The 27,697-nt window shown below is 54.7% G+C and overlaps 1 protein-coding gene across 1 annotated transcript; it reads right to left on the bottom strand.

The window, feature by feature from the left end:
• SCNN1G (sodium channel epithelial 1 subunit gamma) lies at window positions 1-27,697 on the bottom strand. Its single transcript, XM_028127389.2, has 13 exons — window positions 27,641-27,697; window positions 23,464-23,811; window positions 21,436-21,745; window positions 19,656-19,846; window positions 16,396-16,496; window positions 13,765-13,928; window positions 6,092-6,190; window positions 4,433-4,550; window positions 3,830-3,908; window positions 3,610-3,667; window positions 3,362-3,423; window positions 1,658-1,733; window positions 1-1,379 (listed from the first exon to the last, which is right to left on the bottom strand). The coding sequence occupies exons 2-13, from the start codon at window positions 23,778-23,780 to the stop codon at window positions 999-1,001; spliced, it is 1,956 nt and encodes a 651-aa protein (XP_027983190.1). The 5' UTR covers window positions 23,781-23,811; window positions 27,641-27,697; the 3' UTR covers window positions 1-998.

Below are 27,697 nucleotides of genomic sequence, written 5' to 3'. Positions count from 1 at the left end.
CCAATGACACTTTATTCATGGACTGAAATCGGAAGCTCGTAGGATTTGCATGAGTCACAAAACATTCTTCTTTTGATATTTTTTAAGAGAAGTGGAGGATAAAACACCCATTCTTAGGTGACAGGCAAAACCAGGGTTCGGCCTGAGGGTCATAGTCTGCAGCCGGACACTGAACTCTGTCAGAGCGAGAACAGCCCCAGCACATGTTCTTGTGCTGATATCGACCCAGCCTGTGCTTAACCCCTGAGCTGTGTCATGCTGAGGTGTGGCTGTGGGAGGGGGTGCTGCGGGGTCTGCGGAGGAGGAGCAGTCTATCAGGATCCAACCCTTTATGCCTTGGGCTACCACCGGACAGGCATGTCCAGCAGTGCCCTTTAACTGGCTCCTCTCTGCCTGGGAAAGGGGCCCGGGGCACTGGCTTAGCTGCCCAGAGCATGGCCCAACCCCCGCTCCCAGAGGCCTCCTCTCACATCCCAGGCCTCCCCCCTGCACCCTCTCCCTCCTACACACTCTAGGACCCTGCCTGAGGGCTCAGAGGAGCCGCTGTCCCCGTGTCAGGGACTAAAACAGTTCATTCACACACAGCTCCAGGCCCGCTGGAGCTTCCTCCTGTTGTGGGCACAGCCGGCATTGTCAGGCCCCCAGACCTCAGCTCACATCCTTGGGCCCCAACCTGGCTGGAAGCTTTGGAGTGTTTCTCAAATTCTGGCAAAGAACTCTGCCAGGCACGACTTCCTGGGCCCCGTCCCCCGCTGGAGCACCGTGCGGAGGGTTTGCGCTGCAGGACCTGTCTTGGCGGGATGGCTCTGAGTGCTGCTGGGCAGGGCCCACAGCTCCCTGCACACGCCCGGGCCCCATCTTGTTCAAGGCAGACTTCCAGTCCAAGTCTCTGAAAAGCCCCGCGTGGGTGCAGAGGGCCCCTCTGTGTGCAGGCGATAGGGCCCAAGTTCTCAGACCAGGCTGGCGGTCCTGGCTAGATCTCTCTTCCTCGCTCGGCCTCAGGACTCAGCTGGCACCTGGGTGTCGGTGAGTTGGTTGGAGAAGGCCCTCTCCAAGCGCAAGGTATTGTATCTGGGGGGTGGAGTGCCAGGCACCTGAGCCCCCGGGGCCGGAGGCAAGCGCAAAGCAGAGGTGAAAGTGGGCAGGTCATCGTCTATATCCAGGACCGGGTTGTCCTGGCCCCGAAGGCTGCGGGGAGCCTCAGGGCAGGCGGGTGCCTGCCTCTGGGCCCACCACTTCTTGGCCTTCTGCCACTGTTGGCGGGCAATGATGGAGAGAGAGTCGATGAAGAAGACCTCGATGATCTCAATGATGCAGACTATGGAGCAGCTCATCCACAGGCCCAGCTGGCCACCGAAGTTGGACAGAAGCATCTCAACCTGCAGGAGAGGCCGAGCCACATCATCAAGGCAGAGCCCACCGGAGTTGGCCACATGCAGGGACCCTGATCCCCAAGAGAGCCACTGGCTAGCCTTGACCCTGAACAGGTTGGAGGAAGAAGTGGGCAGGCTTCCTGTCCCCTCTTCCTCTGCCCGCCTGGCTGGCCTGTGGTGTCCCCACTAGCCAGGCTAGAACCCATGGTCTGACTCTGCTCCTCAAGGCCAGGCAGAGGGGCACATTCGCAGACCCAGGACAGTCCCGGAAGGGCGCTACTCACACTGTTGGCAGGGCTTTCCATGATGGATCTCTGGTTCAGGTCTTTGTAGAATATCAAGAGTTTGGCCAAGTCTGTCCTGCAGAAATCCCAATAGGTGAGTTGGGCGCCTTTGCATTCCACCAGGTGGCCAGCTCTTCAGCACGGCTGCCTCCCTGCTGCCCAGCCCCCCGCCCAGCCCAGGCTCTGGGCTCCACAGGCTCTCAGGGCCACGCCCACAGTGCTCCTTCTGCACCCAGAGCACATCCAGCCAGGGCCGGGCTGCTCAGCTCGTCTGTCACTCAAGACCACTTTCCAACCTCCTAAGTCAGCCACCCAGCTATACGCCCACAGCACCCTGCTCTTCAGTAAGCCTTGGACATTTGTGATCATTTGATTGCAATCTCAGGAGACAGGCAGGTAATGTAAATGAGTGAGGCAGGCTGCGTATAAGGTCATTATGACAATAACCATTATAGCAGCTAATATTTATTGGATACTTCCTGTGTTGCCAAGCACGCTTACAAGAACCTTGTGTGAATTAACTCATTTAATTCTTACAACCCTATGAAGTAGGATGTTTCAATCATCCCCCTTTCACAGATGTGGAAATTAAGAATGAATTGGTAAGCAACTTGCCCAAGACAACACAGCTCGTAATCGGCAGAACCGGTGTTCACACCTAGAGAGCTGACTTCAAAGGCCACACTCTAACGGCTGTACTGAGTCGCCTCCTGCTAGAACCAACACAAGCTGGAAAGTTCACACTTATTTCAAAAGGGCAGCTATCACTAAGCTCTTTGGAGCTACGCAAGAATGGAGGTGTTCTGTTGCCAGAACTTTTGACTTTTCAGGAAAAGCTGGCAACAATGGGTTTTGTGGAGCGAATGTAGCCTTGGGAGCCAGCGATTTGCAATGCTGGCTTAACAGTGTGCACTCACTGGGCCCAAGTCTATTTTTATCACTAGATTGGAAGCATCCTGGGGGCAGGGGTCACATCTGCTCAGTCGTCCTGGTACCCCAGCACTCACAACGCACCTGGCACAGAACATTTAGGACGTGTTGGGGTCAGCCTGGCTCCTGGCTGGTGCTGGGCACTGTCAGTCCCCATGCAGCCCCACGCTGCGCCCCACCCCCCTCTCCATCTGCTGAGGTCCCTGGGCTGAGTTTTGCTAAAGGAACCTTGGAAATGAACTTCATGAGGAAAATTCAATGGGATTAGAAGTGCAAGGCTCAGTGGAGTGTTTTTCCAACTAGTTCACGATATGTCAGGAACCATGAGATAAATGTACTGGGTCAGGACCAGTGCCTTTCACCAAGTGAAATGAAATAGAAAGTGTCGGATTGCATCCATACAGATAGTCACAATTTTTATCAACTGATAGGAGCACTAACCGCTCAGAACTGTTCCGGGCAGTCGGAATGGGCGTAAGGGCGGGCTCGGTTCGCCCTCTGAGAGCTGCCCCAGTGCATGCGCAGAAGTGCTGTCTGTGAGCTGAGATTTTGGTTGTATAGTCAATGGGCCACAGTGGAAAGTATTTTTTACTGTGCGTCGTGGGCAAAGCATTCGAGAGCCCCAGGCCTAGAGCACGGCCTGGCTCATGGCCCAAGCTCAATAAATATTTGTCGAATAAGGAGTGAGTGAGGGAAAAGGAGAGGGTTTGGCATGAGGAAGCAAGTGAGGAGGCCGGGTCCAGGGCAGAGGAAACAGGGAGGAGGTCAACTTACTTGTTCAGCTTTTTCTTTATTTGTTGGCCTTGGTCCCAAGTGAGAACGCGCAGCAACCATTTCTGTGATGGAGAAAGGAGGTGTGGCCTGGGCAATGCCGAGAGGCCGGCCAGCCCCTCTGCCCTGCGCACGCAGCCCCAGCCCCCGGCCGGGCCTCCCCTGGTGTCACCCCTGAGGCCAGAGGACACAGCCAGGCACCAGCTCCAGGCTGAGGAGCTCAAAGAGGAAGAGGGGGTGGAAGAACTGACCTCAGAAACCACAGACGGCCACTGCGCCAGGCTGGTGGTCAGGGTCCACTCCTTGAAGCTAAGGGAGGAAGGCACAGAGTGAGTGTGGCTGGCCCGGCCAGCCCACCCCCTGCCGGCCAGCCAGCTGTTACTCCCCCCCGCTGGCCGCCCCCTGCCAGCCCCCCCTACTGGGCCCCCCCTGCTGGCCCCTCCCTTGCCGGCCCACCCCAGGCACACTCACCTGCAGGCTTCCCGGCATACGGACTGGCAGCCCAGCTGTTCGTGGACAAAGGCCTGGTGCAGTTCATAGTAGCAGTACACTGAGGGGCAAGCAGAGGGTAGCATGAGCATCGAGGCCACAGGGCCCTTCCTGGGGGTTTCCAGGGGCGCCCTCAGGGTCTCCTTGTAACTTCTCCTGCTATTCTCTAAAAACCCTGCTCCTCGGAAGCAGATGCTGCTTTGTGATGTTCGGGACATGCGCTGGGGGTGGGGTGGTGGTCGGCAGCCCTTGATTTGGGCTCTGTTACTCCCTAGCTGTGTGACCTTGGGCAAATTGCTTAACCTTCCTGAGCCTCGGTTTCCTGTTCTATGAAAGGTACTATCAATACTTCTTGCCCCTGGAGTTGACACAGGTGCCAAGCTCTCCGCACGGGCTGGGCTGTAGCATTTGGTCCTTAGTTGGAAAGTATCAGTTAAGCCAGGCTGGATGGCAGGAGTAAAACTCTCTCCACCACTATCTCCCTCAGAAAAAAGGCCGCCGGGCTAGGGGCCCGGGCACCCGAGCACGAGCTGGTGCCGGGCGGCTGACACGGCTCTGGGCTGCAGGGCGGGCGGGCTCACTCACTCCAGTTGGGGTGCTGCTGGTAGTTGCAGTAGTTGGCTGCAGGGGGCAGAGGCTGGCTGTACTGGGCACACCCACACCTCTCCACCATCTTAGTCTGGAAGCACGAGTGGAGGCAGATCTGAAAGAGGAGACCCGGTGATTTCTTTAACCTCTCTGCACGCAGAGGCCAGGGCGCACCGCCCCCCTCCTGGAAGCTCCCCCCTCCCCCCCTCGCACATGCCTCATCCAGAGGGTCAGTCTCCCATGGCCCTGGGAGACCACATAAATGTGCCCCTCAGGTCACAGCCAATTGGGCCGGGGGCGGCGGGGGGGCGGGGGGGTCTCTGACCCCAGAGACCAAGCTAGAAACTGTGCTGAAGTGTAGACTAGCAGCGAGGTGGAGGCCAGGCTGAGCGGGAGCGGGCTTGGGGTGGCGGTTTTCCATCATGTGAGCGCCGCCCCACAGGAAAGTGGGAAAGTTGGAGCAGATGCCAGAGACAGAGAGGCACACAGTCCCCCCTTTCCCATCTCAGGCCCAGGCCACCCTGGGTCCTCGGGGCCCTAAGCCAGCACAACACCCACGAAGCTTATAACATAAAAGCCAATGGCGGGGCTCGGAGGCAGACGATGGAGTTCAAGTCCACGCTCGCCACTTCCCAGCTGTGGGACTCAGGCAAGTGACTTAACCTCTCTGGTGCTTTGGGTTCTTCACCCTGAGCATGGCGCGAGTTGCTGCATTAAAGTGTTTGTACACGGCGGCCTCTCACTAGATAGGACCCAGGGGTGCCTTTCCAAGGAGCCTTTTTCACTTTTTGGTATTGAAGCCAGTTTGATCGCCCTTCTGTTTCTCCCCAGCAGACATTGTCTATCAGTCTCCTTCACTGAGAGCCTCCGCCACCCCTCAGCTCAGCGCTGACGGAGCAGGAGGACAGTGTGGAGGCCGTCCATCCTCCCATCCCGCGGCGTGAATGCCATCGCCTCTCTGAGCCCGTGGGCAGTGGACTGCGGACTCTGAGGACGTGGGACAGGCGTAACAGACGATCGCACTCGAGGGCCGAGGGCCCAAACACCGTGGGCCTGTGACGTGGTTCAGACACCGGGGCTGGTGGGGACGTGGGCAACCACGGAACACATGCCTCACGCCGTGGGCAACTCCACCCACCGCTCATCCTGCAGGGAACAGGCCCATCCTGTCTTCAGGAGAAGCTGGGGGTTTGGGTTTTCTTGTAAAATCCCCTGACTTTTAAACGCCATCCAGGCCGGAAAAAGCAGGTGTGCAGCCTGGCGGGCGTCTGGGGGCCGCCCACGAGCAGCCCCGCACCCAGTCCGACCTCTGCTCTGCTGTTGAGGATGGCACTTGCCCAAGGCCACCGGCCAGTGCGGGGCCGGGCGGGGAAGCCAAGCGGGGGCCCGCTGTGCCGCCCACACTGCTTCCCTCCTGCGCCTCCCGCACAGGCCCGCTTAGGAGTGGGCTGTCTCGGCTGTACACTGTGTTCCCTGAAAACCTCAATGAATCAGTTAAGCTCTGGTTACAGATGGATTAAGGGGACCGGAACCAGCCAGCAGCGGTTGTTCTTGAGGTGTCTGGAGGAACCCCAAGGACTCTCACCGGAGTTCCTGGTCCAGACACACCCCAGCCGACATATAACTTTGCCGGCCGGGCCCGGGCGCAGCGCGTACCTGGAGTGAGTAGGCGGCATTGTAGATGTTGTCGATGGGCACGTCGCTGCCATCCTCCGTGCACTGGCTGTACGGCTCGCCCAGCTTGAAGGACTCCGTCTACAATCACAGCACCCAGTCAGCCCTGCTCCTCCGACCCGGGGGGAGAGGGCTGCTAACAGCCCCTGGGAGCGGCGAAGGCTCTTAGTCCCTCATTTAACAACTACTTATTGAGCACCTACTAAGTGCCGGGTGCTACTCTAGGCACCGTGGATGAACAGTAATCAAAACAGACGAGTTCCCTGTTCTCACGGAGCTTACATTCTAGTGGGGTAGTCAGATGGTCAAACAAGCCGATAAATAAGATCATTTGGGCAGTGAGCGATGAGACGGGTCAAGAGACTGGAGGGGGTGGGGGAATCAGGGGAGATGTCTTTGAGAAAGGGACATGTTGGCTCCACGTGGAATGGAAGAAAGAGCTAGAAGTGCCAAGAAACGGAGGAAGAACATTAGGCAGAGGGCGCAGCGGGGCGAGGGGCCAGGGTGGCCGCTGCGCAGCCGGGGCGAAGCGCTCGGTGCAGTCAGAGAGGGAACGCGGTGGCTCTCAGAGTGGCAGCAAGCACTGGAGCGTCCCCGGGCAGCAGGGGGGCGAGAAGGAGCAGTGACAGCCGGCTGCGTGCACTCGTCCCAGAGGAGGGCCCATGTCCCACCCTCGTGTCTTCTGGCCCCGAAATGGACTTTCCTAGACAGAGCCAAGGGGGATGAGGCCCTGGTCAGGGGCGAGAGCGCTGCTGCTCACGGGCCGCGGTTTATCGTGGTTTGCTAAGTCTGGCTCAGCTTACTAGTTGTCACTGCAAATCAACAGTCCAGGCAAGCCAACCAAGCAGAGAGGGCGATGTCTCCCAGGAGGAACAATAATGGAGCACAAATTGTGACTCGCTGATAGCCAGGGACCAGGGGGGGAGGGGGAGAGAGAGAGAGAGAGAGAGAGAGAGAGAGAAGGTTTTTTTCTTCTTTTGAGAGTGGGGACGAAGGGAAAGTGGATGACAGATTTGTAGGAGGGCAGAATGTTCTTTTTTCTTTGAAGAGAGCCTGGATAGAAAGATAATTTTAGGCTGGAATCTCTTTGTTTGTATTGTAATTCATCTGCTAGCCTGATAGTATCTCTCAATTAGTGGCAAGTCCCCTCAAGGGCAACCTACAGTGTTCCTTTTAAAACGTTCAGCAGCAGAAGCAAACAACGGGCAAAGTGGCCATCTGTCTCTCCTCTTGCCTGGGGACCCACTGCAACAGACGCGCCCCTGATCTCAGACAGGCAGACATGCACCCACCCTTCCCTGCGCCCTGCAATCCCCCTTCTCACTGACAATAAAGGGTGAGTCTTTCCGGGTCAGTACAGAGCGGACTTCATTCCTCTCCTCGCTGGGGAGCAAACACACGCGGCCTCCAGCACATGCCAGGGCGGGGCGGGCACGGCGCACAGAGGTGCCGCGCAGTGCTTCCTGGAGGTCACCCGGATTCAGGGCCCCCTCCAAGCTCCTCCCAGCAGCAGCCTCCTTGGGCAGATGTCCTTGGAGCCCCCACATCCTGAGGATGTGTCAGCTGTCCTGTCCGAGAGCCTAGAGCGACAGGTCTGAGCTCTACCAGCCTGGGGGCTGGCACACCGCCTGGCACTGAGGTGAGAGGGTCTGTCCACTCAGGTCAGCCATGCGCAAACAGCAAGGAGCTGGGCTCCCTCCACTGGGAGAACCAGCCCACGGCCCTTTCCAGGAAACGATGTGAGATACCATCTTGCGATCTTTATGCTTTTCGAGTGCTCAATGGTCCTTCACTCTGCAATGACGCTTATCAAACTCAGGGCCTGGGTATTCAGGCTGCTCCCACAGCAACAAGGGCAAATGGGCTTTTAGAGAGGCACAGAGTCTTAGCTTTTCAAACTCCAATGGATGAACTTGGCCCTCCCTCCTTCTCTTTCCCTTTTCCCACACTCCACTGTCAGCTCTACAGACCTGCTGATCTGTGCGGGGTGAGGGAACACTGTGGTTGTGTCCTAGGGAGAGAGACAAAAATGAGACTGGGCACATGTGCATGTGAATGTGTGCAAGTTATGTGCATGTCTGTGTGAGTATGCACACATGTCTGTGCATACATGTATATAAGCATGTAGGTGTGCATGCACAAGTATGTATAGGTGTGTTAAGTGTGTGTGTGCACATACATGTGTGTGTGTGTGTGTGTGTGTGTGTGTGTGTGTGTGTGTGTGAAAAACAGGACCTGTCTTTATCAAGCCAGGTCCTATCTGCTTCCTTCTGGAATCCTGGGCAGAAAGGCAGCTGCATGGAACCCTTACCTCATACCTTTAAAGGGACGTGGGTGCCAGGGAAAGCTGGGTGCCCAAGATGGAATGATGGCTGTTTAACTCTTTTTCCTTTTGTCTTGCTTTTATATAGCAATAAATGATAAAAGTTATTTGTGTCTGAAAAGCTTACAATGGAGAAGAAAAGAATTACTCAATAGATGAGATGAGGACAATTAACTATTTGGAGGAAGTAAATCCTATCCCCACTTCACCTCCTGCAGAAAAAAATCCTAGTGGGTTGAAGTATGAAATGAAACAATAAAATAACTGGAAGGAAACTCAGCTCAGTGTCTGACCTCGAGGAGGGAAAATCCTCAATAAACATGACAACTAACACAAGGATTTGAGCATGGAAACATCTGGTGTTTGTGTGTGTGAAAAAGGCGCCTGGAGAAGACTAACAGCAAAACACAGACTGGGGAGGAAATCTGCAACACACATGCAAAGAACGAGAGTCTTCCTATACATGACAGAGATCGAGTCTCACGCATGAAGGAAGGGGCATCACAAAGGACAAGAGAAACCTCCCCAACTCCTCTTTTCTGTGCTTCTCTCTGCACACCCTGCAGAGGAAGAGTCAGTATTGAAGGGCACTTCCTACATGCCAAGCCTGTTCCAGTGCTTCACGCAAATCAACTCACTGGGTCCTCACCAGCCTGTGAAGTCACACTGTTATTTCATCCCTGTTTACAGGTAAAGTAACTGAGACACAGAGATTACACAGCCAAGTGCACAGCTGGGGTCTGAACCCTGCTGCCTGGCCCTGCAGTCTGAGCACTTGATCCCTATTGTGCATACACTTGTGAAAAAAAGTGTGTATGTGCTTAAGATGAAAATGGAGAGTAGGTTTACCATGGCAGTGAACTGTCCCCCGCCCCCCAGGCCTGCCCCACAGCCCAGGGGAGTAGTCCACCCTGGCCTGCTTCCTCCTCTCCCATTCATGATTCAACCCTTTGTGCTCAGGTTTCTGTTCCGCTCCTTCCTCTCAGAATGTCTCTGGCGAAGAACACCGGTGACCTCTTCGTTGCCAAACCCAGAGAACACCTTTGCCCTTTATCTTGCTGGACTCTCTACTGCATGTGGCCTTGGCTCACACCTCCCTTGAAAGGCTGTTCCTTGATTTATCTAATACCAGTCCTTTCTGGCTTCTGCTCCTACTTCTCTGCCTCTATCTCCCCATTTTCTTTCCGCTCAGACCTTCAACGGCTGCCTTCCGCCTCGGGCCCGGTGATGCATTTACTTCCACGTCTAGAATGACACCACAGCACCCAGCTTCCCTGGACCCTGCGAAGCTCCAGGCTCGGAGCATTACTCCCGGGACATTTCCACCTAATTCCCCAAAGGCACAGACATGGGGATGTCCCAAAGAGATGTGGTTATCTTCTCCCCCACTCACCCCTCCTCTTGCAGTCCCTAACTCTGGGCCTGGCACCTCCATCCACCCACTGCCAAGCCAGAACCTACACACCAATCTGACTGCCTGGCCCTTCCTGGCTGACCTTGGGTGGCGAGCTCTGTAGTTGCTCTCAAATCCATTCACTTCTGCTCATCCCCACAGCCATTGCCTTAGCCAGACGCTAATCATTTCCTTCTAGAATTATGGTAAATGTGCTGCCGCCAGGCTCCTGATGACACTCAGCCAAGGTGCTTTTTCAAAGGTTTCACTGCCTGGCTTGCAACCTCTCTGTGACCACGTTGTAACTGCTCTGCCCTTTGTCTGGACTAACCTTCCCCGACAGTGTTTGACCCACACTTGTCCTTCAAGACTTCATCATCTAGAAAGCCTTCACCAACAGCTTCTGTCTGCGCTTCCATCCATCCATCCATCCATCCATCCACCCACCCACCCATCAGTAATATTTACTTGGGACCTGCGATCTTCGACGACCTGCACCTGGGAACAAGACAGGGAAGGGCCCTGTTCCCATGGAGCTAAGGACTGCATTGCGAAGGCGTGCTGTCTTTGCCTCATGAAAGTAAGATCTTTGAGGTAGATGTTCTGATGTGTTCATCTCTAAAAATCCAGTGCTTTGGACACACAGTCCCTCGGTGAATGACGGAGATTTTGTTAACTCACCGCCTAAGCAACTACTGAGTCTACCAGCTTAACATGCCCATCAAACAAACAAACAAATAAAACATAAATAAGAAAGGAAGGAAGTCTGGTTTGTTTGGACTTATTCTTAGTGACTCCCTACTGACCTGTTTCTAATCCCTGTTTTTTTGTTGTAAATGCTCATAAATCAGAACTAGAGCTGACTGACCCTGCTCTGTGGCTTTGGTTTTGTACATCTCAAATTAGGCGTAGCAGTAAACCCACCCATGTCTTTGTTTACCCACCACTGGTAAAGAGAATATTTGCTTAACAATGTGGTGGGTATTTTTAAGCTCAGAGCAGAAAAAAAACCAGAGGGCAAAATTCCTTGGTTCTTGTAACTCTCCCCAGTCTGCAGACCCTGTGAGAGGCAGAAGGCAAGGAGAGGGTGGTTAAAGTAAGGATGCGCTGCAAATGCCAGGTCCTCCCAACAAGCAGATAAAACTGTGGGGAGGGAGGGGGTGGGTTCAACATGTTCACTGCGCGGATCTGGGAGGCTGGTGGACAGGAATCAGTGACTCAGCTCCGTGAGTGGTGCCACAGCCTTTTCAAGCCCCAGTTCAAGATTTGTTTCTTGGGCAATCAGCATGCACACAGCCAAGCTGGTATACGATACTTCTCACGTCAGAACAAACTTCCCACGTTGGATGGAACACAGCCCCTAAACAACTCGCCTCCTCAGAGCAGCAGGGTTCCCGGCCACCATGCGATGGCATCTCTTGTCCAGGGCTGCCTTTTGATGGGGCACCATGAGGCAGCGACCCCACAAATGTTCTCTGGAATATCACCATTCCAGCTCATGATCTTTGTTGTCTAACTTCAATATCACTTCCTCAGGAAAGCAGTCCTTGAACTCCCTAAATAACCAAAGCCCTCGGTCAGACATCCCCATGATCTGCTCCCACGGGTCCTGCCTTTGTCCTTCTTAGCACTTACCTATGATAATAAAGGAGTAATATGCTAATTAGACTGGATGTCCTTTCGGATGTCCTTCCTTCCTGACAAAGAGCCACGGCAAGCGGGGGCCGGGGCAAGGCCCCTGCACGCATTTCGTGCATGGGGTTTCTAGTGATGATTGCAATTAACCACCTGTGTAATCTTCTGTTTGTTATGGGTCCTCTCTGCTGGACCCTACATTCCAACGGACAGGCACAGCGTCTTCCGCACTGATGTGGTCCCCATGTCTGGCACACAGGAGGGCTCAGAAATGCTTGTGGAGTGGATAAGCAATGGGTGGATAGATCAGCCCCAATGTCCACCACATCACTTTCTAACCCAACACAGAGCCATCGGGTATGGCTGTGCTAAGCCTTTCGTGGCATCCTAGCTTAACTTCTGTTTGGGGAGACGCACTTTGCTTCTCCTTTCTTGTGGAGCTACTCAGGTTCCTAACGCTGAGGTTCCTGGGTTGGCTGCCTCTTGGAAAACCACTGGGATTTGGGAAAAATACATGTCCTTGGGCTCGTCTGTCAGAGTCTCTGACTCAGTAGATCTGAGGCTGATGATCAACCAGGTTTGGAAATCACTGCTCTGGAGGACAAATTCGTGAGGCATGAAAACTAAGGACTTTAATTGGGACGTTAGGTTGGATATAAGCGAAGGTATAAAAAATGCCACTAAGGAAGAGAAGCCTCACCCAAACCAATTAAAATGATAATTATAATAGATACCATTTTTGTCGTGACAGATTAGCAAAGATGAAAAGTTGGTTAATACCCATGTTGGTGAAAGTGTGGGAAACCAGCTACTCTGACACATTGCTGGTGAGCGTGTGGATGGTTTCATAGACACATGCTCTTTGACATACTTCTAGGAAGTAATCAGATAAATACACATCATATCACACCACACCACACCACACCACACCACACCACACACCACACCACACCACACCACACCACACCACATCACATCACATCACATCACACACCACACCACACACACCACACCACACCACACCACACCACACCACACCACACCACATCACATCACATCACATCACATCACATCACATCACACACACACACACCACACCACACCACACCACACCACACCACACCACACCACACCACACCACACCGTTGCTTTTAGTTGTGCCTGGAAAGGACCTAATGTCTACCAAGAGGGAGTTGCTCCATAACTTCTCCACAAATGGAACAGCTGGGCCCTTAGGAAGGATGCGGCAGGTCTGTGTGTGCTGATAAGGAACCATTGCCACGCTATAGGGTCAAGTGGAAAATGAGGCATAACAGTATTTTGAATTTACATTAAAGGAGAAATGCTTGGCCTGGTGCACATACATGAAGAAGACGATGACATCCCTGCCGCGACTCAGCAGCAGCAGTGAGAGGAAGGGGGGCTGGAGGTCAGGGGTGGAAGGGAGATACTGGGGTATTCCTGGCTATGGGGTGGGTTTCTTACTTTGTGTATACACTCCCTTTAAATAAGTTCTTAAGAGTCATTCTACACTGTCTGGCCACAGTGCTGTATACCCGAAACTAATATAAAATAATGTTGAAGGTAAACAGTAATAAAAATGATTTTTTAAAAAGGGTCATTCTACTAGAAAGAGGGGGGGAGGGGGAGAGAGGGGGAGAGAGAGGGAGGTGCGCTGGCATGAAGGACGCAGGCCTGCAAACAAGCGCTCTTCTCCCGCTGCCCTCTGCTCCCGCTGAGCGTGCCCGGCTCAGGACGGGAGCCGCAGCCCAGATGGGCAGGTGTGAGGGCTCCCCGCACCCAACGCGTCAGAGAAGGTCCAAGACTTGAGGGAGAAGGGGTTCCTGGTAAACGAAGTGGAGCTGACAGAAGTGTGATGGGCCAAACAGATGTTCGTTTGACCAGTGACTTTCCATTTACCTTTAAATGGTGGTTCACATGCCTCCTAGGCCCCTAGATGGCTCACAAAGGAAGGCGCTAGCCTGCTGTTTACGTTACTGGCGGGTACGGAGCTAGTGTCTGATGCCTTGCGTCCAGCACAGGTAACATAATTGCTGGTGTCTGTCTCTGGAACAAGGAAGGTTCCTTCCATTCTTCCCCCAACGGCATCCTGTCCTTGTTCACTCGCACAGAAGAGACAAAGACAGGCTTTCGTAACCTCCGGGCAGCCCGGGGGTGACCACGGGGAGCACAGGGCCCCGCTGCCTTTGAGACCAACACTCTCTTCCATAAGCTGCACCTCACTGGTCCCGGGAAAACACCTGTGCTTCTCGCCGCGTCTACAGAAATCAGACTTCCTCTTACCAGGTGCATCCCGATGGAAGTGGCCATCGCCGTCTCAATCTCCGTGCCCACGTCCTCGATGAAGGGGTATTCGTCCTGCCGGTGGACAATCACCTTGGCCCCGGTGGAGGACACCAGGAAAGGGTTATACTCCTCTTCGTTTATGTACAGGATGACCTGCAGCCCTGGGAGGGTAAGGCAGCTCGTTGTGGCCAAGGCTGGGAGAGCACGCCCGGGCGGCCTGCCTCTCTGCCTGGGGAGCCGCACCACAAGGCCCAGGCATTTCCGACAAGTGGAAGGTGGACAGGGCTCCTCTGGAAGCTACGCAAGGGGCAGGGAGTTGTGCCTCAAAGCAGGGGCTCAAAATTCTGCTGCGCTTCGGGGAACGGCTCCCCTGCGAGACATGCCCTCCACCTGGTCCCTCAGATGGGGAGCTCTGCTGAGCACGGGGCTGGGGGGCCCGGGGAGAGCTGGGCGCCGGCGGAGGGTCTGGCCGCTGGCCTAGCTGTCTACTCTGCACCAGCAGCAGGAGGGACCTTCCTTTTAAAACCAGAAATCAGTTTGCTCGGGCTGGTTTGGCTCAGTGTTTAGGGCGTCGGCCTGGGGACGGAAGGGTCATGTGTCACGGGCATGTACCTCGGTGCAGGCTCAATCCCTGGCCCTGGTCAGGGCACACGTGTGGGAGGCAACCAATTGATGTCTCTCTGTCCCCCTCCTGTCTCCCCTCCACTCTCTCTAGAAAAACCCAAAACACAGAAATCGGGGAAGATCAGCATCTGAAACCCCTCGGTAGCACCTCACTGGACAGAAGGCCTCCCCGGACAGAATGCCACAGAACAAACCCCGCCGGCCTGGCTGGGGCTGGCAGGGGTTTGGTGTCGCAACCCCCGCCCCCGCCCGCCCACCCCTTTCCTCAGCCTGCTCTCCTCTCCCCAGGAAGCCCCAAGCCCACGGTCTTTCTGTTTTTAGTGCATCAAGGCCTTTCCTCCTCAGGTCTGCACTGCTGCGCCCAGGACACTCGGAGACAGCCGCCTTTCGGACGCTCTCGGCTGAAACCAAACTGCATCCTGACCAGCACCTCCCTCCTCCCCTTCGCTGCGTGTCCCGGCACAGCGCCGGCAGGATTTGTAACCGGGAGACGTCAGTGCTTGTCTGCTCATTTGCTCTCTGTCTCTTTACTGAAATGCAAGTTCCCTGGAAGCAGGCAGGCGTCTGTCCCGTCCAACACTGCGTCCCTGGCGCCGGGCGGAGGGCCTGGCATAGAGCGATGTTTGGGAAACGAGTGAGCGGGGAGCAGGGCGTCTACGGGCTGAAGGAAGAGAGCCTGGGGAGTTGCTCTGACCTTTTCCTTTCGTAAAGGATGAAGCCCTGCGTGGGGAAGTGATTTGCTCAGCTTCACACAGCCCACAGGAGCGGAGCCAGCCTGTGCGAGGCTTTGCCGCAGCGGGCGCCCTGAGCCACGGTTCCCCGCACTCGGTGAGGGCCCAGACTGCGCAACAACAAAGGAACCCGAGAGGTATGTGCCTCCGTGACCAGCCCCGGCCCTCCTCGGGGCGTGCTGTGCATCATCCTGCTGTTTGCTTAGGACCTTTCAAGGCTCCCGTTTGTGGGGAAGCCCGGCCAGGGTGCTGAGCCCTGCCTCCCTCCAGACCTCGCTGGAGAGCAGTGGACAGCAGCCCTGGGGGTAACAGCGACCCCCCTGGTGCCAGCCGCGCCGGCCTCGGTAGAGCAGCACCACGCAATGCAGTTAGAGCGGCGATGACAAGCACAGCTGGACGTACGGGGTGCTTCGTGTGTGCTGTAGACTGAATTGTGTCCCCTTCTCCCACATTCATATGGGGAGACCCTAACCCCAGTGTGACTGTGCGTGGAGAGGGGACGGTAATTAAGGTTAAGTGAAGCCACAGGTGGGGCCCTGACCCCACAGGACGGGTGTCCTCACAGAGGAGGAGACACCTGCAAGCTCTCTGCGCGCACAGGAAAGGCCACGCGAAGACCCGGTGAGAAGGTGGCTGACCTGCAAGCCAGGAAGAGAAGCCTCACCCAAACCAAATCTGCCAGCACCTTGACCATGGACCTCCAGCCCCCAGAACCGTCAGGAAAAATGTCAGCGCGTAAGGCCCCTGGGCGGTGATCATTTGTCATGGCAGCCCAGGCCGACTGCCCAGCGGGCCAGGTGCTATCCTAAGGCTTCACACAGCCTGTCTGCTCAGTGGCCTTCCCTCGGAGAGATTACTATTGTCCCCACTTGGGACGAGTGCAGTAACTTGTATAGGGCTGGGTTTTGGCTCCAGAATCTGTCACCTTAGCCAAGATCAAGATAAGTGTTTGCCTCCCTAATCTCCTGTTCAGTATATCTGGGTTTCAGTCCATCTGAAGCTGCCTGCCTAGCATTACTCACTCCAGCTCCGAGCTTAAACCAGAGTGGATTCCCAGAGAAGAAACCCCAGCCATGTCGCTACTGCTCTCTCAAAGGTAAGGAGGAGATGTCAAAAAGGGGGAAAGATACCAGGAGAGAAGGGACCAGCATCGATGCTGGAAACACTGTGCAGGGAAAGTGGCCCTGGTTTCTGGCCTCGGGAGTTCCTGCACTTCTGGGAGATCTAGCGCCCCCGGCTGGCCGCCGCCAGGACCTCCTGGTGCAGGTCTTACCGTACTCACTGCCCCCCATGGAGGTGCTGTGGATAGTCCCGTTTTTATTGTTGAATGTGTAGCAGTTCCCATACATTGGATGGTGGAAAAGTGTGAAGTTCCTGTGGAGGAAGAATATGGGTGAGAAGGGGCAGTGCTAACGTCGCCCACTCTTTTGGAACAATGGAGGACACTCAGGACTCACTTTCCCCAACTTTCCTATCGGAAATGACAAACAGGCCTCTCCTCAGGTTGACCATGCTGATGTGGAACTGCGCTCTGCTTTCTGTTCTCCCTCTTAATCTTCTCGCCTCTGTCTCCATCCTGACTTGGTATTTCTTATGCCATATGCCTGCCCCAAATTCCTTTATTCTTGAAGTTCTCAGCCACTTGACATTTTTCTATCCCAATCCCCAGTCCTAGGACATGATCCTCAGAGAAGAATAACATCACAGACCTCTCTCCCTCCCTCCCTTCCTCCCTCTTCCTCCCTTCCTCCTCCCTCCCTTCCTCCTTCCTCTCTCTCTTCTTCCCTCCTTCCTCCTTCCCTTCCTCCATGCTAAATCAGTGGCTCTTGATCATTGGTATGCATGATGGTAATAGACAAGGCTGTATGTCCGCCATCTACGTTTGTTTCCATGAGCACTTTAATGAGATTAAGGATATTTTGACTCTGCACCATCTCCACCTTCCTCACTGACTCTAGAGCAAGCATGTCAAACTCTCAGCCCACAACGAATATTTTTGCGGACCAGCCAATATAAGGTATGTAAGAAATGTTTTAATAAAAATTTCATAACTTAATTTTTACAATATCCTGTTATACATAATTATTAATAACGATCTACAACATTCACTAATGACTAATTACTATCATCGTGTTGCATTCATTTCCCTTACATGCCTTATGCGCAGGCGCACCATTTCTCTCCACTAATACTAGCAGTGAATATTTAGCAGCTGACTGCCACATCATTAGTCTTGGACTGACTTGTTTGGTGTGTGCAACAGGAAATACTTTGCTTCCAGAGAACAAGAAAAATAGGTTTATTTGCATTATGCTTATCAATTTGTGCAGCTATTCAGTGCCTGCTAAGTTAATGTTCAAGAAAAAATAATAATTTTTATTAAAATGTTCTATTATTTTATGTTAATGACCAGAGGCCCGGTGCATGAAATTCGTGCACCGTGGGGGGTGTCCCTCAGCCCAGCCTGCACCCTCTCCAATATGGGACCCCTTGAGGGCAGTTGGACATCCCTCTCACAATCCAGGACTGCTGGCTCCCAACCGCTCACCTGCCTGCCTGCCTGATTGCCCCTAACCGCTTCTGCCTGATCGCCCCCTAACCACTCCCCTGCCAGCCTGATCGACGCCTAACTGCTCCCCTGCTGGCATGATCACCCCTAACTGTCCTCCCCTGCAGGCCTGGTTGTCCCCAACTGCCCTCCCCTGTTGGTCTGGTCCCCCCCAACTGCTCTCCCCTGCAGGCCTGGTCCCTCCCAACTGCTCTCCCCTGCAGGCCTGGTCCCTCCCAACTGCTCTCCCCTGCAGGCCTGGTCCCCCCCAACTGCTCTCCCCTGTTGGCTAACTGCCCTCCCCTGCAGGCCTGGTCACCCCCAACTGCTCTCCCCTGCAGGCCTGGTCACCCCCAACTGCCCTCCCCTGCAGGCCTGGTCACCCCCAACTGCTCTCCCCTGCAGGCCTGGTCACCCCCAACTGCCCTCCCCTGCAAGCCTGGTTCCCCCTAACTGCCCTCCCAGCAGGCCTGGTCACCCCCAACTGCTCTCCCCTGGAGGCCTGGTCCCCCCAACTGCTCTCCCCTGCAGGCCTTGTCCCCCCCAACTGCCCTCCCCTGCAAGCCTGGTTGTCCCCAACTGCCCTCCCCTGTTGGCCTGGTCCCCCCCAACTGCTCTCCCCTGCAGGCCTGGTCACCCCCAACTGCCCTCCCCTGCAAGCCTGGTTCCCACTAACTGCCCTCCCAGCAGGCCTGGTCACCCCCAACTGCTCTCCCCTGGAGGCCTGGTCACCCCCAACTGCCCTCCCCTGCAAGCCTGGTTCCCCCCAACTGTCCTCCCAGCAGGCCTGGTCACCCTTAACTGCTCTCCCCTGCAGGCCTGGTCCCTCCCAATTGCTCTCCCCTGCAGGCCTGGTCCCCCACAACTGCTCTCCCCTGGAGGCCTGGTCCCCCCAACTGCTCTCCCCTGCAGGCCTTGTCCCCCCCAACTGCCCTCCCCTGCAAGCCTGGTTGTCCCCAACTGCCCTCCCCTGTTGGCCTGGTCCCCCCCAACTGCTCTCCCCTGCAGGCCTGGTCACCCCCAACTGCCCTCCCCTGCAAGCCTGGTTCCCACTAACTGCCCTCCCAGCAGGCCTGGTCACCCCCAACTGCTCTCCCCTGGAGGCCTGGTCACCCCCAACTGCCCTCCCCTGCAAGCCTGGTTCCCACTAACTGCCCTCCCAGCAGGCCTGGTCACCCCCAACTGCTCTCCCCTGGAGGCCTGGTCACCCCCAACTGCCCTCCCCTGCAAGCCTGGTTCCCCCTAACTGTCCTCCCAGCAGGCCTGGTCACCCTTAACTGCTCTCCCCTGCAGGCCTGGTCCCTCCCAATTGCTCTCCCCTGCAGGCCTGGTCCCCCACAACTGCTCTCCCCTGTTGGCCTGGTCACCCCTAACTGCCCTCCCCTGTCAGCCTGGTCGCCCCCAACTGCCCTCCCCTGCAAGCCTGGTTCCCCCCAACTGCCCTCCCCTGCAGGCCTGGGTCCCTCCCAACTGTTCTCCCCTGCAGACCTGATTGCCCCCTACTGCCCTCCCTTTCAGGCCGGTTGCTCCCAACTTCCCTCCCCTGCTGGCCTAATCTCCCACAACTACCCTCCCCATCTTATGGTGGCCATCTTGTGTCCATATCGGGCCGGCCATCTTGTGTGTTGGAGTGTTGGTCAATTTGCATATTATCTCTTTATTAGATAGGATTACTCATTTATTTCAGCCCTTTGTATTCAGCATGTCTCTATCGAAAAAACCTACATTTCTATGAAAATTGAAGCTTTTGTGTTTTTGTGGCCCACATACACTTCAACCTTGCTTATTTGGCTCGTGTTAGCCTTGGAGTCTGACATGCTTGGTCTGAAGCCTAGCTCCTGTGTAAGCTGTTCTCCAAAGGGCGGGCCAGTGAGAAGACTTCCATTCCCTTCCCAGACCTACAGCTGAGCTGCAGGTGCATGCAAGGGGCCCGGCGCTCAGAGCCACCGGCCCCGGGGCTGAGAGAGCAGCCTTCCTCTACTGACCTGGCATCACAGGACACCCCGTCAAAGAAGCAGGTAACCACCAGCTCCTCTGCAGAGTAGCTCATGTTGATTTTCTTCTCCAGAGGCACCTGCGCCATGATGTTCATGTAGTGCAGCTTGTACCACTCCTGGATGGCATTGACTCCCGAGCTGAAGGTGTAGACAGCACAGTGGGATGTGCCGTTCGAACACTGGGAATAAGAGGAGACATGAGCCTGAGGCCATCAGCCCCAGCATTGGCCTGCAACAGGACTGGAAGGATGAGAAACTGAGACTCCAGACCAGATGCCAGGGGAACAGGAGGGGGTCCCTGGGCAAGGATGGGCTTCTTCTCACATCTGGGGGCTGAGGGACATCATCCTAAAGCCTCAAGGACCAAGAAGGGGGTCAGTGAGGAAGGAATGACTCCCTACCAGGTGAAAAGCAGAACTAGCTCCTTCAGGATCCCCACACATCAGGGCTTTGGCCAATTATCGCTACTGAGTTCCTATTGGCTCCACAGTCTAAATCTCTGAATTGTAGCCCAGATTCTGACACTGCTTCTCAGCAGGATCTTGGGCAAGGCGTTATATATCCATCATTTCACTACAAAATGTTGACGAAAATACCATCCTTCCTCACCTCACATGGTCATTGGGAAGAGCAGCATTTAAAATATACAATAAGCCTGGCCAGTGAGGCTTAGTGGTTGAGTGTCGACCTATGAACCAGGAGGTCATGGTTCAATTCCTGGTCAGGGCACATGCCCAAGTTGCAGGCTCTATTTCCATTGGGGAGGAATGCAGGAGGCAGCCAATCAATGATTCTCTCTCATCATGGATCTCTCTCTCCCGCCCCCTTCCTCTCTGAAATCAATAAACATATGTATTAAAAATACAATAATGAGAGCTTTCTAGGGAAATTGTGGTACAACCCAGATGCTCTCATCATGCAGGGCTTAAACACTCTCCTAAGAGACAGCCACCAAAGGGCTGATTTGGGCATCAAGGAGAACCTTGTGGGCATCTTAGGAAAGAACCCAGGAAGACTTTGAAAGGGCTGGGTGATTAAGAGAGAAGGCCGCTTCTTCAGGGCCTGGGACTGGAGTCAGGAGGTCTCACAATCAGACTCAAGGCTAGAAGGTATGGAAGTAGCTCTCCTCCTGTAGCGGCGGCTGGGGCATGCAGAGGTCGGTGGTGGTGGAGTTTGCCCAGGAAGGTAGGTAATGAATCTCATTTTTGGCGAATGGCTACTTTTTTTGAGCCCATCAAATGGGACTAAGAAGGAGAGAGCAGGTGTGTGCTCCCCACGAAGGCAAGCAATGCAGGGAACACTGGGTATTTCTGTCGTTTATTTCTTCTTTCTGGTGTCTGTGCCCCTATTTTGCTTTGGTGGAGTTTCTATCAAGGTCCCCGCCCTCTGTGAGCCAGCAGGGGATCCAAGCTTGGCCAATCAGACATCCCAAGATGGGATGTGAAACCATCTTCATGGGTGAATTAAGAAGACTAAAACTACTTGAAGCTTATTTAGCCCAGCAGCAGTATCCGAAATGACGTTCCATCATTTCTTGTCACCAAGAGCCCTGGATCTTCCCTAATTTCTGTCCTTCGGTGAACTACTGGTCACCTAAGACATCTGCTTTCTGCTGAAGACAGTGCATCCATTTTAGTTGTCTGTAGCCCATTCACCCTAACTGGGTGTGCTTCCTCCAGTGGGACCGTGGGGCTAATGGCAAAGGAGACACCTCCCTGGACCACTATCTGCACCCACCCCGTGCTCCAAACCATGAGCGTGTACTCACCAGTTGGAATCCCACCACCTCCTTGGACTCCTGGACGTGCATGACGTCCGCTGCCTTATGAATGATGCTCCCACTGACTTTACGCTTCTGCCCCGTGAGGAAGTCCGTGGCCTTGCTGGTCTCACCCTCATTGAAGACCATCAGTGGGATCAGGTTGAGGAACTTGGGCTGGGTGCCCTCCCACGCCGAACTCCAGGGCTCTGCCGCTCGGCGTTTCCGAGACTCGATCTCTGAGAAGCCATACAGGGTCTTCAAGGCTGCTCTGGTCTCCTGCTCCAAGTCGGCCAGAAGGGGCCTCACGGCGCTGTACCTGCCAACGTGGAGAGAGGGAGTCAGGGAGAGCGGAAGCCCCTCTGGCACGAGGCTGGCACTTCTCCATGCTGCCTTCCTCCACATGTGCCAGCCTTGTGCCCAGTGCTCCTGGCCATTGGCCAAGGAGACCAGCCTTTTACGATTTGCCCCATTCCACGTGACCACTGGCCTGAGTGAATGGGGACAGCTTCTGTATACCCTTGTGTGACCTCTGGCTTCACCTCTGCCATCACTGTCTGCTTGCTCTCGGGGTGTGTTGATGAGTTTGCCTCAACCAGCATTTCTGGAGTGGTGACTGTAGGTGCCTCCCATAAACCAGCCACTGGTAAGTGGGGGTGTACCCAGGGGGCAGGCTCCATCTCCACCGGGCACACTTGCCCTTGCCCTCTGATTCTCCTTGAGTCACTGCTGGGAAGGAAGAGGTGTAACTGTTGCCTTGACAACCCCAAGAACACAGAAGAATGATACAGGACTCAAGTGACGGAAACGTGACACCACCCTTCACAGTACCAAGTGATCCTGGCCTCCTTCACTCTCCCCTCCTCCTTGTTCGGTGCGTAGTAATTGAGCCGGTCACCTGGGTTCCAGTTCCCTAACCTGGTTCTGGCTGTGTCAGCTTGGACAAGTCATTTAGCCTTTCCATGTCTCATTTCCCCAACTCCAACCTGGGGTTAGTAGGCAGAGTCAATGAGTTTATTACGCCTATTGAACTAAATGGTCACTATTCTTAGTTGCATTAGTGTTAATTGTATTTGTTAGCTTTTCACTCTTCTAGTAAATATCAGTTCCATTAGGACAAAGACTGTGTTTGGGTTCTCGGTTCTATGCCCCATATCCTACCACAATGTGTAGATGATTAGGGAACGAATAATGAACAGAAGGAAGAAAGGAGGGAGAGAGGAAGTAGGGGAAAAAAGTAAGAAAGGGGGTGGAGAAAGAAAAAAGAAAAGAAAGACTTTGAGGTGGGACTGAGTCTTAGACCTGATTTGGTTTTGACCTTTGGCATCTATTCATAGATGACTCTGGCCCAGGAGCTCCCTTTGAGAATCTTCCTGCCTTGCTCCCCTTCTCTCCACCCCACACCTGCTCGGACAAATTCTGCCGGATTCTGATCTGCCTCACAGATCAGTTCTCAAGAATCCCAAGGACACTGGTGACCCATTTAAAACAGGTCCTGTGGCAGACAGAGCATACCGAGGCCTGATTCTGCCCAGAACCCAATGACCTCAAATAGTGGGCTGGGTTCACTCAGGTGAGAACTTGGGGCAGCTGAGAGGCTTCCGGAAGTCACCTGGGTGCAACTTCTGAGTCAGCCATGAGCTCACATCTGGGGAGAGTGAGGGCATGAGCTTGGAGAGCTCAGGGGATATGGCTAAGCTGAGCCGTGTGCATGGATGCATGTGTGCATGTGTGTGTGTGCGTGCGTGTGTGTGTGTGTGTGTGTGTGTGTGTGTCTGTCTGTCTAAGGTGGGATAGCTCATCCCAGATCCAGCCTCCAAGCAAAACTGACCCTTACAACCGCCCCCCTGTGTTCCCTGAACCAGCCCATCCTCAGAAGCAGCTGATGGATGGAAACCTGGTCAGATTTAGAGGCTGGGAGAGGGCAATTTGCCAACGTTGGCAACGAGTTCAAATTTCTACAGCGCATGTCTGCAGGCTGGAGGGTCCCCTTCAGGAGGGCCTGACCCCACGCCGGCCCCTGCTCCTGCCTCTTACTTGTAAGGGTTGATGTTGCAGATGGTGACTGCAGGGAAATCCAGCTTCTGGAAGTGGATTTTGATGGAGACAGAGACGGTGTAGAAGGAGAGCACGAGGAGGGCACACTGCCAGAAAATGAGCGCCACGGCCGTCAGCGTGAACAGGATCCAGAGCAGGCGGCGGAGGCGGCCGCGGGACACCACAATGCGGCGGCAGCCGTGGGTGTTGGTCTTCAGACAGTACCACCTCATCAGCTCCTTAATGGAGGGCGCCTGAGGCCCCCTCACAGGCAGGTTCTTCTTGATTTTGGCTTTGATCTTCTCTCCGGGAGCCATGGCGAGGATGGCACGTGGACAGGCAGGCAGGCTGGAGGGGCCGAGAAGAAAAGCAGGTGAGCTCACCCGCCGGCCCACTGGCGTGTCCCTGGAGGTGCCCACGTGCCCTCAGGCCGCCTCCCTTCGTCCCTCTGTGGGCTGGACAGCCTGCGCGCTGAGGCCCTGGCCCCTGTCCAGGATGTTTGTTTTTGGGGCACCACAGCTGCCAAAGAGCTGCCTTCCCTTCCTGCACCCCTGGCCCAGCATGTGGGGCGGGGAGGGGTCACCGCGGATCACAGGACAGGTGTGAGGACACTTTCACCTGGTGCTCGAGGCAGGAGCCCTCGGAGCCGCGGGTCAGCCCTGCAGCACCTACCATGCTTTCTAGGATTGCCCCCTACGCCTCGTTGCCTCTGGGAGGGCAGCCGTCCTAGCTCATCCTGCCCCCTGGTGCCCAGCTCAGGGGCTGGCGCAGGGCAAGCACCTGCCACTGATTCTGACAGATAAACTCTCCCAAGAGAACTTCCCGACATCCCCTTAGATCATGTTCAGCCCCTGCCTGCCAGATCCTCCCAGCCCTTCCGCTGTTTTACTGAAAGTGGAGAGTTTCTGTTTCGTTTCTGCTTCATTTCTTCCCTTTACAGTCAAGCTCTTAGTGTTTCTGAGGCTCCTACTTTAACAATAGCCTACAACTATTGGCCACTTAATATTTGCCAGGGGCTGTGCCACATTTCCTTGATTCTAAGATAGAATACAAATCGATTTAATAACAGCTTTGTTTGGGGAAGAGTGTTAGAATGCAAATTACCACATTCATCAATGTACATGATGCATTTCAGTTACAGAAACTTCACGATGTGAAATAACATTCCTTTTAGAAATGAATACATATAATACACATGTATACATATATCTAGGTTCATCTCATGATTATAATATTTATAGTCTCATAAGTCTCATAAATATATACAGTCTTTCTCGATATCCTATATCAGTGGTCGGCAAACTCATTAGTCAACAGAGCCAAATACCAACAGTACAACGATTGAAATTTCTTTTGAGAGCCAAATTTTTTAACCTTAAACTTTTTCTAACACCACTTCTTCAAAATAGACTCGCCCAGGCCGTGGTATTTTGTGGAAGAGCCACACTCAAGGGGCCAAAGAGCCACATGTGGCTCGCGAGCTGCAGTTTGCTGACCCCGGTCCTATTTCATAAAGAGCTAATATGCTAATTAGACCGAACAGCTGAACAACCTTCCGGACAAAGCTGGGGCTTCAAGGGCCGGCCGGGGCTGCGAGGGCCGAGCCCCTAGCATGAATTTCGTGTATCGGGCCTCTGGTACACACATAATCTATGTATATTTCACCTCATGTTTTAACAACCCCATCAGGTAGGTTTACAGGCACTATTATTATCTCCATGTTATAGAGGGGAGATGAGGAAGTTGTACAAGGTCGCACAGGCAGTTGAGTGGAGGGGCTGGATTAGAACCAGGGTGGATGCCTGCGAAGGGCCGGGATCGTGCTGGGTGCTGCCTCCACCCACAGCAGTGAATTAGCAGCTCCTGGGGCTAAAGCGAGAAGGAAGGAGAAGGGATCTGGAACGGTTTGCCTTCCCATCACCGGGCAGGTCACTGGAGTGAAGGAGGAGAGCGTATGGAGATACCGCCCCGGTGACTGCCGTAGGGGACAGAGGTAACTGAGGACGTACTCCAGGACAAACAGGGTGGTCCCAGGCGGCCCCCGGGCCTGTGTCTTCCGCAAGGTCCTTAGTTTCCCCATCAAATTCTTCAGGCAGAGTTCCGGGCTCGAGTTATTTCTCCCCACTAAACCCATGGGATATTGCCCAAAGTTTAGAGCTAAGGCAAAACTTGGAGGCATTCATACTTACGATGCTAGAGGGTTTCAGGGTTATGATGTGAAGCAAGCTTGTCAAACTCGCAGCCCACGGGCCGCGGGCCTCGCTTTTTGGCCCGTGTTAGCCTTTGAATTGGACATGCTTGATGTAAAGGAATTGGAGTGCTGGGGCGGGGGGAGTGGTCCAGGGCAGACAGAACACACCGAACCCTCCACTGAGAGACCTGATCCCGCTGGGAGGAGGAAGATCTCGGACCCCCAGAACGATGCTCTTAGACTCTTGGCAAGAGGAATAGAATTTATTTTGTCATTTAATAAAATATTGCCCATCCCCACTACAATCCAAAAGCAAAAATGTTAGTAACAGTTTGTTTTTAAAACCTAGATATAAAAATCGAAAGAAAAAAACCCTTAAGTACAGGTTCATTTTCCTGCCACCTCAAAGGTTTCCGGCTCTGCCAGTGTTCACAGAAACTGGGGTTCTGGAAGCTCCCGTCTCCAACCCTTCTTCTCACTGGAGACAACGCCTGGGATTCCTCTGCCCCATGAGCCCCCGCAGAACTGACCCGGCCCGGGGGTCACCTGCCCATGTCAATGAGCCTACAGGGGAGAAGGAAGCCCACCTTGCCCATCGCAAAACCGACAGATGTTTGCACAAATAACATCTCAACTTCACAGCAGACAAGGCTGCAGCTGCTCTGAGGTGTACTGCTTGGTCAAATAGGGTGTCTGCGGGAGAACGTGTACCTGACGCAGCGCTCACTCTTCTGAGCACTTTACCGGTGGCCACACATTCCATTTCCACGTCTTCCCGGTGTGCACCGCGATTCCCCCATTATACAATAACGCCCACACTCACAGGTTAGCAGCTTGCCCAAGGTCACCCTAGATCAGTGATGGCGAACCTATGACACGCGTAGCCATTTCTGATGACACGCAGCCGCTGAGGCGGCCGCATGCCGAGGATGAAACATTTGCTGCTCCTGAGGATGAAACATTTGCGAAATAATGTTTTTTCCCTCAAAGTGACACACTACCCGAGTTATGCTCAGTTTTTTGGCAAAGTTTGACACACCAAGCTCAAAAGGTTGCCCATCACTGCCCTAGACAGTGGCTGAGCTGGGATTTGAATCCAGGAGTCCTCAAATAATAATGATAATAATAATAATGATAATAATAATAATAATAAATAATTAATAACCATAATAGCAGCTATCATTTATTGATCCCTTACTCTTCCCCCAGGCACCCTACTGAACTCTTTCACACATTACATTCTTGAATCCTCACTATAATTATGTAAAGCACTAGTACTATCCCCATTTCACAGAGGAGGAAACTGAGGTGCACAGAGGTGAGGTAACTTGCCCAAGGTCGAAAAGGTAGGAAAGATTCCTTGAAATTCCAGGGTCCTGGCTCAAGACGGTGACTCTACTGCAGCCTTCCCGCCCACTCCTGACCTCGCCTACCCCCATACCGATGCGGGAACGGAGCCTCAGGGGACCTCAGCTCCTGGGGGTGGGTGCTGTGCAGCCCCTGCCCACCCCGAGCAGAGCCACCAGGCATTGTCCTGCGGCCCATGGACAGCCGGGGCTGAGCCCCCGGCGAGAATTGACACCCCGCTGCAAGGGTTTGCTTCTCTCTGCAACCACAGCCACCGCAGAGAAGACACAACAGAGAGAGGAGCAGCGCGGTCAGGTCCGCGCGCCTCTCCGGGACGGGGAAGAGGCTGCGCAGGTGCTGGGGAGAGAGGCGAGGCGCCGCCCCGGACCCCGGGCGGCCTCTCTGAGCGGCGCAGAGACCCTCTCGTTAGCGGTGTGCTCCGGGCCACAGCACAGGCAGACGCCAGGGAGCTGGACCCCCACTGACCTGCGACGGTCAGCATCCCGGCCACCCGGAGGCAGCCCGCGCGGGTGCCGGCACCGCCACCCAGCGCGCGGACGGCGTCCGGGAAGCCAGGGACCCCGCGGCCGCTCCGGCGCCTGAATCCCGCCAGCTGTGCGACCTGACCCGGCTGCTCACCTTCCTCGGTCCCAAGGCTCCCGCGCGAGCAGGTGCGCGATCCGCACGCTCCTTTCT

This window comes from Eptesicus fuscus, chromosome 4 (genome assembly GCF_027574615.1).
Source record: "Eptesicus fuscus isolate TK198812 chromosome 4, DD_ASM_mEF_20220401, whole genome shotgun sequence".
NCBI classification, from domain to species: Eukaryota; Metazoa; Chordata; class Mammalia; order Chiroptera; family Vespertilionidae; genus Eptesicus; species Eptesicus fuscus.
Note: the sequence above shows the minus strand (reverse complement) of the source record. Positions and strands in the feature narration are given on the sequence as shown.

Coding starts and splice junctions, on each gene's coding strand:
- SCNN1G (XM_028127389.2), bottom strand. CDS start 23,780: ATGGCTCCCGGAGAGAAGATCAAAGCCAAAATCAAGAAGAACCTGCCT. Junction 3,668..3,829: donor GTATGCCGGGAAGCCTGCAG/GTGAGTGTGCCT, acceptor TTCCTCCCTTAG/CTTCAAGGAGTGGACCCTGA. Junction 3,424..3,609: donor GGCCGTCTGTGGTTTCTGAG/GTCAGTTCTTCC, acceptor TCTCCATCACAG/AAATGGTTGCTGCGCGTTCT.